Genomic DNA, 12,666 nt, shown 5'->3' with positions numbered 1-12,666 from the left:
CATACAAGTGCTGGTCAAGAGCTAAAGCTTGACCATGGGTGTCCGGGGACTGGAAATGCATGTTCTCATCCTCAACACCATCCACATAGCCAGGTGTTTTCTTTCTTTAAGATGCTGTTTCTGAAGCCGAGAAGTCCCTCTCTCTACCTGCGCCCCAAGGATCTTCAGTTTCTTGCCCAAGACTTTGGAATTCCTCAACAACTGCCTGAATTAGCAGGAGAGAGGGACAATGCCGTTTCTCTGACAGGTTCTCTGGGGGGTAACACCCCACCCTGCTCAGCTGCAGACATAGTCAACCTCCCACTGTAATGACCGTCTTTCACAAGGGTGGGGACAACATGCTTCTACATACCTGTGAATACTCTTAAGTATTCCAAATTTTTCCAGATAATTCTTCACTGTCTGAAAATGGCTACAAACGGATATGTGGTAGTTCAGGTTCAGACACCTTTTATTTTCGTTAAACATAAAGGTGCAAAGGCATGTGGTACAGACCAGATAAAAACAGGCATGTGTGCAGACGGACAGAGGATGACAAAGGTCATCTTACCACCATCCCTCACCCAAAGTGAGCCGTGTGTATGTTCACCCAGCCTTTTTGCCTTTGTCAACATGATTCTCCTCACCAGGAATGCTGCTACCTTCTCCTGGCCCATTTAATATGGCCCCACGCATATCCACCTTCTCTGGGAAACTGCCTGAACACTCCTCCTGCCAGTCATGTCCCTTTTGCCCCTGAACTCTACAGCACCAAGTCTGCCTCTCAGTGTTAAAGCTCGATTATTCAAGTCTCCATGATCTTACTTCCTGTGTCTCTACATCATAAGCAGCTTGAACACAGGGATGGAGCCTTCTATGTTCCATGCGTATTCTCCCTACCAAGCACTGAGCAAACAGCTACCTGATAACCTTGCTGCTGCTCTGGGCACTGGTTCCACAGGGCTCTATGAGGACTGGAAGGGCAAGGTCAGAAAACTTTGGGTGAAACTGGGGTCTGAGTCATTGACCTCCCCTCTGCCAAGACACACAGGCTGCCTTATAGCAAACAGTGGCTCAGAAGTAAAACAGAAGCAATGCTGTCCCTGCCCCTGCCCAGAGGCTTAGTTCTTGTGGACAGGAGATAGGAACACCTGCAGCTCCAGGGCACACAAAGCGGGCAGAGGAGTCACAGGGACCGTGGTGGGGCTCAGGCTTGAGCAAGATGACATCTCCAGCTTCCGCTTCTCCTCCCTCCCTCTGCAGCCCTGAACCACAGGGGCAGTACGAGCTGAGCGTAATGACCAGAGCAGTTCCAAGGCCAGCCTTGGACATCAGAGGCTGGCATTTAAACAAAGTGAGGACTAACAGCTGAGGCTGGGGGAAGATGACCCTAACCAGCACCAGATGCTGGCTCACAGCTCCCTGGACAGTGCACACGCCTGCCCTCCACTCCCCGGCCCAGCTTGGGCTGTGGAGCTTTGACACGTACCCACTTTGCGATGGGACAGCCACGTGAGCTCTTCCCTTCCTTCCCCGTGTAGATGACCTTCTCGATACGGATGGCTTTCCCCTTCTCTCCGTACCTGGAGAGGGAGACAGAAGGCACCATTAGCACAGCTGAAGCCCAAAGGAGAGCAAGTCTTGGTAAGAAGGCAAGCCTCAGTGTGTTTCAGCTAGGGTTTCTAGTTACTGTGGGGCAATAGAGAAGGAAGAGAAAGATTTAAATGTTTATTCCGTGTGAAAGCCTCTGCGGACACAGCTCCACTTACAGACTCCCAGGGCCTCTGGTCCACCCGGCTCCGCTCTGTCCCAGGGCAGAAGGTCTCTGATTATTACCTCTGAGCCCTCAAACCCAAGGCTCAACACAGGCATTTGTATCCAGCCCTGTTAGCAGAGTTAGTTATTTATAAATTCAGTAAAATGCAACAGACAAAACAAATGGGGAAACCCTTATTATTCTCTTTCAACAATCCCCAACTGACATTTGAACAGATGAGGACAAGATAGCTGAGGCCAGGGGGAAGTGACCCTACCCAGTACAAACTGGCTCTGAGATTCCCTTGGACAGTAAACACGTCTGGTTCCTGCATACACCCCTGCCCTGGCCCATACATGTGTGCACACACTCAGGGATTCACCACATTCAGAGGTGATGAAACTGTGGCCCCCAGAGCTGAACTGACCTGCCCAAGACCACACAGCTACCTGGGGGCAGTGGTGGTTAAAGTGCAGCCTTGGAGGTCAGAGAGCTGGGGCTTGAGTGCCAGCGCAGCACTTCCTTGTTACAGGACCATGGCCAAATGACTGAACTTCTCTAAGCCTCAGTTTCCTCATCTGTAAAATGGATATAAAAATGGTTCCTGTCTCCTAGGCTTGGGAAAAGATCAAAAGAGATAATCCACAGGGAGTGCCTTAAAGTACTTTGAAGTTCCTGGCATGAGGGAAGAGCCCAGTAAATATTAATTATTCTTAATACTGTAAACATCCATCTTGCTGAATTGTCTTATTTTTAATAGCTTTTTAGTTTCAAGTACAATAATATTATCGTCTACAAGTACTGGTTATTTGCCACCTCCTCCTTTCCACTTTCCATGCCTCTATTTCCATCTCTTTTGTGTCTGTACTGGCCAGCCCCTTCCAAAGCACTAGCAGGCATCTTTGCTTATTTCTTGACTTTACTGGAAATGTTTCTAACTACTCATCCCTGGGCATGAAGCTCGCTGACTTTGGGACAGAGATAGAGACTCCCTTACTTTGAAGGGCTCTACTAAGGGTTTCCTGTTCTAAGGATTTTTTTCTTTTCTTTTCGTTTTTTTTGCTGCATTGGGTCTTCGTTGCTGCGCGCGGGCTTTGTCTAGTTGCGGTGAGCGGGGGCTACTCTTTGTTGCGGTGTGCCGGCTTCTCGTTGCGGTGGCTTCTCTTCTTGCAGAGCACGGGCTCTAGGCACGCGGGCTTCAGTAGTTGTGGCACGTGGCTCAGTAGTTGTGCACGGGCTTAGTTACTCCGCGGCATGTGGGATCTTCCCGGACCAGGGCTAGAACCCATGTCCCCTGCAATGGCAGGCGGATTCTTAACCACTGCACCACCAGGGAAGTCCTTGTTCTAAGGATTTTTAATCAAGAATCGATCAATTTTATCAAATACATTTTTAGCAACTAAGGACACACATGATTGAATGGTTTTTCTCCTTTGGTCAATTAACAAGGTATGCTATTTTAACAGACTGTCTAAAGCAAACAATCCTTATATTTCTGTAATAAACCCAATTTGGTCACAGCATATTTTAATATACTATTTAATAGAGGATAATGTTATCATAGCTACTACATATTCTGTTTTACATATTCTTTATATAAATACATATATAGTTACACATAATTCTTTATCTCATCCACTCTACTTCTAGGAATCTCTACCTCAGACATAACTGTACAAATACACCAAGATTTAGGAACAAGATATTCATTGTTGCATCTACAAGAGAAAATTTAGAAAGAACTTAAATATCCAGTATAGGACTGGCTAAATAAAACATAATAAAACAAATGTCCATGCAATGGAAAACCATGTAGTTGTCAAAAAGGATTCTACAGAACTGTATGTACTGACACGAAAGAAATTAAGTGGGGTGGGGGGTAATAGCTACAAACATGGGGATAGTATGCTTGACCCCATTTTGTTCAAAATTTCTCTATATACATATGTGTCTCTTCACAAATGCTTAGAAAAAATAGTAACGTATGCGTCAAACTTAAAAAAAATTTTTTTTCTTCTAAGAAGGATAATTATTAGAGAGCTTTATTCACTCTAGACTTTTAAAAAACAGACTTTTATAGACATGTTTTATTTTTGTAATTGGAAAAGAAAACAAATATTTAAAAAAATGCTTCTGGGCTTCCCTGGTGGCACAGTGGTTGAGAGTCCGCCTGCCGATGCAGGGGACACGGGTTCGTGCCCCGGTCCGGGAGGATCCCACATGCTGCGGAGTGGCTGGGCCCGTGAGCCATGGCCGCTGAGCCCGCGCGTCCGGAGCCTGTGCTCCGCAACGGGAGAGGCCACAACAGTGAGAGGCCCTTGTACCGCAAAAAAAAAAAAAAAAAAAAAAAGTGCTGATCTAAGGTTTCTCTGAGTTCAATGTTCTCTATTTCACTCAAGACCTCAGGAATGAGGTGAAAAGCTGATAACTGCCACATTAAAATTCTAAGGCTACGTTAGTCCCTTATAGAATGTGTTTGGAGACAGGACTCTGGGGAGTTTATATAGCGTGGTCTGGCTCAAGAGGAAAAGACCAGATAGTGCTGCTTTTGTTTGGTTCCTGGAAAACTTTCAGCTCCACAAGCATCTATCAGGAGCGCAGAGCCTGGACACTCAGTGTGTCCTGGGGTCGCTGTGGGAAGAACAACCTGAGGTGACCATACTGTTCGCACTGGAACGGACAGGATATCGTGTTCCCCACAGGAGGGTGAGCTGAGGACACAGACCAGGGCTTTCTGACCAAGACCTTTCCCACCGTCTCATCCTTGTGAGAAATGCTTCCTGTAGTGAACTTCATATTTGAGAGCAAATAAAAGGGCCAAGCACTGTCTGATCAGTTAGAATTTTTTTTTTTTTTTTAACCAGAACCATCTCTGTGTTTAAAGACAACCAACCAACTCTGGATTTAGTTCTTTTTTCTTAAATGTCTTACTTTCCGGCCTATCATTAAGAGGCTAGGATACAGGTGAACTCCTAGACCCTACACTAAGTCTGGAAGGGTAGGCTGAAACCTTATTCTAAAGGGTAACTTCATCATCTTAGCCAGTGATTCTCAAAGGTGGTGCTGGGACCAGCATCCCCTGGGAACTTGGGAGGAATGCAGACTCTCGGGTCCCATCCCAGACCTGCTGGGTCAGAAGCCCTGGGGTGGGGCCCAGCGATCTGCGCTTTCACAAGTCCTCCAGAGACCTGAAGCATGCTCAAGCTTGATAACCGCTGATCTAAAGTTGTGATTCTTCAGGGTTACCTTTATCACACATTAATAAGACCAGTTCCCCCCACACTCAGAGGATTTGCTGGTACGGTGTTGGTGCTTTCATTCCTAGCATGAACATTTAATGAACTCCTAGGCTGCAGAGAATCCCCTTTCCAGTTAGAGGACACGTGGCCCTGTGCAGCAGGCCATTCTCAGATATGGGTTTGAACACCTGACTCCAATTATCTATGACAACAAGGACCTGGGTACCCAGGAGGTATGGAACCCATTAACAAATCTGATAATATTTTAGGACTTGCTTTCAACCTCCTCCTTTCACAGTCTTTCCCAGATAAACTAAAAGCACCAACATCCCCTGGATTTCAGTTTTCTTCCCTCTTTGCCTTGGCCAACTCCTGGCAGTGGAGTGGTCCTGCAGAGTAAGGGTTGGGCGGGAAGTCTAGAGAAAGAGACAGCCTGGATCATTCACAAACTAGACCCCCCTCCAGGTGATTTTCAGCAATCATTCATTCCCCTCCTGTTCCAGAAGGAGCTTAAAAAGATGTCTATGTGATAAAAATAACAGGTGATGAAATCAGAGTAAAGGGGGAAACAGATAGACATGATGTTGTTATGCAAAATGCAGATGGTGGGATCTTGTGCATATTTTTAAGAGATGAGCCTAGAACATTTCATCACATGAGAAATCAAGGAAGCTAATGAAGACTCCTTAGGGTCATGTCAAAAGGACTCAGGAGTGAACCTGAATAGGCTCCCACGGGCCAAAGATGAGAAATTACGTTCCTCCTAATGAGGATACACAAATCTGGCTCTAAGCTTACAAGCAGCCAACATAAAGATGGAAACACAATCTGTTCCATGATTTACAAGGCCCTTAAGATAAAAATAAACCAGTTGCTGAGGAAAAACACAAGTATTCCTGGTCTTGAGAGGAATTCCTCCCTTGGATCAGTTTCTGGAGAATCTACACTTGGCTGTTATTTTTAAAGCAATGACAAAAAAAAAAAAAAAAGGACAAATCTCAACTTTATCATTATCTCTTAATCCTTATTTCAAAACATACTCTTCTATAACTAAAAGTTATTGAGAGAGCTGTCTAGAAATCTTGCAAAATTGCTACCAAAAAACAAACACACATAAAAACTATCCCAGATCAAACCTGTACATTTGACTCCCCTGCAGCCCTCAACCTGTAAACAATAGTGTCAAGATTCCTCACAAAAATCGCTGGCCAAAAAGAATGCTCAACATCATTAATCATTAGAGAAGTGCAAACCAAAACTACAATGAGGTATCATCTCACACTAGTCAGAATGGCCATCATCAAAAAATCTACAAACAATAAATGCTGGAGAGGCTGTGGAGAAAAGGGAACCCTCTTGCACTGCTGGTGGGAACGTAAATTGATACAGCCACTATGGAGAACAGTACGGAGGTTCCTTAAAAAACTACAAATAGAATGACCATACGACCCAGCAATCCCACTACTGGGCATACACCCTGAGAAACCCATAATTCAAAGAGTCATGTACCACAATGTTCACTGCAGCTCTATTTACAATAGCCAGGACATGGAAGCAACCTAAGTGTCCATCCACAGATGAATGGATAGAGAAGATGTGGTACATATATACAATGGAATATTACTCAGCCATAAAAAGAAACAAAATTGAGTCACTTGTAGTGATGTGGATGGACCTAGAGTCTGTCATACAGAGTGAAGTAAGTCAGAAAGAGAAAAACAAATACCGTATGCTAACACATATATGGAATCTAAAAAAAAAAAAAAAAAAAAAGGTAATGAAGAACCTAGGGGCAAGACGGGAATAAAGACACAGACCTACTAGAGAATGGACTTGAGGACACAGGGAGGGGGAAGGGTAAGCTGTGACAAAGTGAGAGAGTGGCATGGACATATATACACTACCAAACGTAAAATAGATAGCTAGTGGGAAGTAGCCGCATAGCACAGGGAGATCAGCTCGGTGCTTTGTGACCACCTAGAGGGGTGGGAGAGGGAGAGGGAGAGGGAGGGAGACGCAAGAGGGAAGAGACATGGGGATATATGTATATGTATAGCTGATTCACTTTGTTATAAAGCAGAAAGTAACACACCACTGTAAAGCAATTATACTCCAATAAAGATGTTAAAAAAAAAAAAAACTCGCTGGCCAAAATAATGCCCGCTCCAACCTCGAAGCTGTAACACATACACATGTGGGCACATGCAGGCGTGCGTGAATAACCCACACACTGTTGTAAATGTTTCATTCTCACCAACAATGTACTAGGGTTCCCTTTTCTCTACATCCTTGCCAACATTTGTTATTTGTAGACTTTTTGATGATTCTTATGGACTCAGAGGTGCTCTTTCAATCAGTCTTGAATTTACAGATTGGGTCCTGGATCAAATGCTTTTCTGATGGGCTTCTATGAACATAAATGTTTCCAGATGGTACACGATAAGTGTTTACAGCAGATCACTGTGCTCCATCCATCTTACCTTTTATTCATTCAGGGATATCACTACAGTTATTTAGTTCAAAATCATGTTCCCTGCTATATTAATGACAGTATTAGTTACCCTGGTCAGACAAAATCTGGTCCCCAAATTTGTAGAAATTCTAAGCTATAATTCTCAGCCCCCAGCCTTCCACACATCTGTATGTCTACGTATATGTATGAGCAAACATGTTTATGTCTTACATAATTCATGCCTTTGCTATTAAAATACTAATGTTTGTTATAAAAATGCAGTCAGTAAATGCAGATATGATGTAGACACCCTGTATGTAATATTTACTAGTAAGCACTACGTGCTTTCCAGACATCAATTCAGTTTATCCTCATAACTCTCCTCCAGTGTATGTACTTTTATTTTCTCCATTTTGCAGATAAGAAAACCGAGTCACAGAGAAGAAAAGCAACTTACCAAAGAACTCATCAGTAAGTGGAAGGGCCAGGACTGGACCTTAGTCTAGCTCCAGTGTCCATGTGCTCTCAATCACCAAGCTATTTTTACCTCTCTACACACTGGAACTCACAGTATTTAATAGCTACTGTGGACACGTACATAGATTTTAAAGTTTCTATCGGTACAAAACTGCTTAAAAAAGCAAAACAGAGCTGTCAAGTAAAAGCCCTATAGTCTTGAGTTCGAATTGGAAGTGTATATAAACTCAGTGTATGTATTTAATCACTAAACAGTAGCAAAACTAAAAAACCTACACATACCTCTTGGCTCTTTCTACTGAAATGGCCTAGAAAAATGAGCACCCCCAGCACCCAGAGTCTGTTTTCTAAATATTTCTTCCCCCAATAAAAATACGAGAAATCAAGAACTAGGATCATGTCGAAAGGACTCAGGAGACAATGTGAATAGGTGCCCACTGGCCAAAGACGAGGCATACATTTCTCCTCTTGGTGGTACAAAACACCACCTAGGAAGTAATTTTGAAAGAAAGAAACAATCTGATTCTGATCAAGCCTTTAGATCTAACCAATTTACACGACACAGGGCAGAAGAACCTGTTAAACAATACCACAGGGAAGGTAGCAGCAAACTTCAGACCATGAGAAACTCTACAGGACATACAACCATTTAACCCCATTTCTTTAATAAAAACTGTTTCAAGAAAGAGTGAGATAAAAGGGGGTTATGGGGATCTGTAAAGGGCAGACCTATAGAAAAAAGAAACCCTGGGCCCTGGGGGTGAAAATCCCACATTCAACTTTTCAGTCTGTGTATCAGGGATTCCTTTCTGTAGGCTGTCTAGTATAAGGCAATGAAAACGAGAGGTGCTTAAAAGCCATATTCTGTTAACAACTTGCCCACTTCTCCTTGGACATCTGTGCATCACTCACCGCTCCTCCATGAGTTCCCGGATGGAGGCTACCGTGGGGCCAGATCCCAGATGAGTGTAATACGGACCTTCATCTTTCTCCACTATTTGTTCTGCAGAAATACAAAGTAAACATTATTTGGAGACATCAATTCATTAATATTAATTTAGGAAGGCAAACCATCAATAGGAAAATTAATGGCATAGTACAAAACAGGAAATTCAATGGCTTATACACATGTGGAAGTATGTTCACCCCCATTAGAAATCAGGAAATACAAATTAAAATCACAATGAAACACCATTACACACAGACCAAATTGGCAAAAATTTAGAAATCTGATAAAACTATGCATTATCAAGACTGAGGCTTAACCACTCTGGAATTTAGTTTATCATTATACATAATCTAGACCAGAGGTCAGCAAACCACTCCACTCCTGGATACAGACCCAAACCAGCTGAAAACAAGGACTCAAACAACACCTGTATGCAGTGTTCATTGCAGCATTATTACAAGAGCCAAAAGGTGAAAACAACACAAGTGTCCATCAACAGATGAACAAAATGTGGTATATCCATACAGCAGCATATTATTCGACCATAAGAAGGATTTATTCTGATACGTGCTATAACACGGATGAACCTGGAAAATGTTAGGCTAAGTGAAATAAGCCAGACACAAGAGGACAAATATTGTATGATTCCACTTACAGGATATATCTAGAATAGGTAAATTCATAGAGGTAAAAATTAGATTAGAGGTTACCAACCGCTGGGAGGAGGGGGGAATGGGGACTTATTACTTAATAGGTAGAGTTTCTGTTTAGTGTTGAAACAGTTTTAGAAATAGTGGTGATGGTTGCACAATATTGTGAATGTAATTAATGCCACTAAACTATACACTAAATAATGGTTAAAATGGCAAATTTTATATTATGTATGTTTTACCACAATTCAAAAAAGAGAAAGGAATAAGTACTGATACATGCTACAATGTGGGCGAACCTTCAAAAACATTACAATAAGTGAAAAAGTCAGACACAAAATATCACATATATCGCGTGATTCCATTCATATGAAATAATCCAGGATAGGTAAAGCCATAGAAGCAGAAAGCAGAATGATGGTTGCCAGAGGCTGGGAGGAGGGAGGAATGGAGAGTTACTACTTAATGGGTATAGGATTTTATTTTAGAATGATGAAAGTGTTTTGGAACTAGATAGAGGTGATTATTTCACAATATTGTGAATGTACTAAATGTCAGTGAATTGTACACTTTAAAATGATTAATTTGGGGGGGGGACCTTCAAGATGGCAGATGAGTAAGACATGGAGATCACTTTCCTCCCAACAAATACATCAGAAATACATCTGCACGTGGAACAACTCCTACAGAACACCTACTGAACGCTGGCAGAAGACCTCAGACCCCCCAAAAGGCAGGAAACTCCCCACATACCTGGGTAGGGCAAAAGGAAAAAGAAAAAACGAAGACAAAAGAATAGGGACAAAAGAACGTGCACCTCTGGGAGGGAGCTGGGAAGGAGGAAAAGTTTCCACACACTAGGAAGCCCCTTCACTGGAGGAGACGGGGGTAGGCGGAGGGAAGCTTTGGAGCCACGGAGGAAAGCGCAGTCACCGGGGTGCGGAGGGCAAAGCGGAGAGATTCCCGCACAGAGGATCGGTGCCGACCAGCACTCACCAGCCTGAGAGGCTTGTCTGCTCACCCGCAGGGGCGGGCGGGGGCTGGGAGCTGAAGCTCGGGGCTTCGGAGGTCAGACCCCAGGGAGAGGACTTGGTTGGGTTGGCTGCGTGAACACAGCCTGAAGGGGGCTAGTGCGCCACAGCTAGCCGGGAGGGAGTTCGGGAAAAAGTCTGGACCTGCTGAAGAGGCAAGAGACCATCCTTTCAGCGTGCACGAGGAGAGAGCATTCCTCCCCAGTGTGCCCACAGAAAGGCAGAGCACCGCCTAAGCAAGCTCCAGAGACGGGCATGAGCCGCGGCTATCAGCTCAGACCCCACAGACAGGCATGAAACACTAAGGCTGCTGTTGCAGCCACCAAGAATCCCGTGTGCGAGCACAGGTCACTATCCACACACCCCCAGGAGCCTGTGCAGCCCGCCACTGCCAGGGTCCCGAGATACAGGGACAACTTCCCTGGGAGAACAGACGGCGCACCTCAGGCTGTTGCAATGTCACGCCGGTCTCTGCCGCTGGAGGCTCACCCTGCATTCCAGTTATGACTACTGTACCCCTCCCTCCCCCCCCCCGACCTGAGTGAACAAGAGTGCCCTAATCAGCTGCTACTTTAACCCCCTCCTGTCTGGCCGGGAACAGATGCCTGAGGGTGACCTACACAGAGAGGTGGGCCAAAACCAAAGCTGAACCCCAGCAGCTGTGTGAACAAAGAAGAGAAAGGGAAATCTCTCTATGCAGCCCAAGGAGCAGCATATTAAATCCCCACAATCAACTTGATGAACCATGCCTCTGTGGAATACCTGACTAGACAACGAATGTTCCCAAAATCGAGGGAGCGGACTTTGGGAGCAACAGTAGACTTGGGGATTGCTGTTTGCAACTGATTTGTTTCTGATTTTTTTTTTTTTTTTTTTTTGCGGTGCACGGGCCTCTCACTGTTGTGGCCTCTCCCGTTGCGGAGCACAGGCTCCGGGTGCGCAGGCTCAGCGGCCATGGCTCACGGGCCCAGCCGCTCCATGGCATGTGGGATCTTCCCGGACCGGGGCACGAACCCTTGTCCCCTGCATCGGCGGGCGGACTCTTAACCACTGCACCACCAGGGAAGCCCTGTTTCTGATTTTTATATTTATTTTAGTTTTTAGTGCTTGTTATCATTGGTGGATTTATTAGTTTGGTTGCTCTCTTCTTTTATTTTTATTAATTATTTTTTCATTTTATTATTGTATTAATTTATTTTTTTTCTTCCTTTTTTCTTCTTCCTTTTCTTCTGAGCCGTGTGGCTGACAGGGTCTTGGTGCTCCAGCCGGGTGCCAAGCCTGAGCCACCGAGGTGGGAGAGCTAAGTCCAGGACATTGGACCACCAGAGACCTCCCGGCCCCATGTAATATCAATTGGTGAGAGCTCTCACAGAGATCTCCAGCTCAACACTAAGACCCAGCTCCACCCAACGGCCAGCAAGCTCCAGTGCTGGACGCCCCATACCAAACAACTAGCAAGAGAGGAACACAACCCCACCCATTAGCAGAGAGGCTGCCTAAAATCATACTAGGGTCACAGACACCCCAAAATGCACCACCGGACACAGCCCTGCCCACCAGAAAGACAAGATCCAGCCCCACCCACCAGAACACAGGCACCAGTCCCCTTCATCAGGAAGCCTACCAGAACACAGGCACCAGTCCCCACTACCCACCAGAACACAGGCACCAGTCCCCACTACCAGGAAGCCTACACAAGCCACTGACCAAACCTCACTCACAGGGGGCAGACACCAAAAACAACGGGAACTACAAACTTGCAGCCTGCGAAAAGGAGACCCCAAACACAGTAAGTTTAAAAAAATGAGAAGACAGAGAAATATGCAGATCAAGGAGCAAGGTAAAAACCCACCAGACCAAACAAATGAAGAGGAAATAGGCAGTCTACCTGAAAAAGAATTCAGAGTAATGATAGTAAAGATGATCAAAAATCTTGGAAATAGAATGGAGAAAATACAAGAAACGTTTAACAAGGACCTAGGAGAACTAAAAAGCAAACAAACAATGATGACCAACACAATAAATGCAATTTAAAATTCTCCAGAAGGCATCAATAGCAGAATAACTGAGGCAGAAAAACAGGTAAGTGACCTGGAAGATAAAACAGTGGAAATAACTACCACAGAGCAGAAT

At 44.6% G+C, this 12,666-nt stretch overlaps 1 protein-coding gene across 2 annotated transcripts in view; it reads right to left on the bottom strand.

Moving 5' to 3' along the window:
- TET3 (tet methylcytosine dioxygenase 3) overlaps window positions 1–12,666 on the bottom strand; it is a gene marked incomplete at both ends in the record, with an annotated part of 106,766 nt that overhangs the window by 17,254 nt on the left and 76,846 nt on the right. For both annotated transcript variants that reach the window (XM_082852287.1, XM_082852288.1), the window contains 2 exons: window positions 1,469–1,562; window positions 8,816–8,906. In XM_082852287.1, the coding sequence (XP_082708413.1) occupies window positions 1,469–1,562; window positions 8,816–8,906 (185 nt within the window). The remainder of the gene's footprint in view (window positions 1–1,468; window positions 1,563–8,815; window positions 8,907–12,666) is intronic.

Source organism: Leucopleurus acutus (assembly GCF_964270905.1).
Source record: "Leucopleurus acutus genome assembly, chromosome: 12".
In the NCBI taxonomy this organism is placed as follows: Eukaryota; Metazoa; Chordata; class Mammalia; order Artiodactyla; family Delphinidae; genus Leucopleurus; species Leucopleurus acutus.
This window is presented reverse-complemented; position numbering and strand designations above follow the sequence as displayed.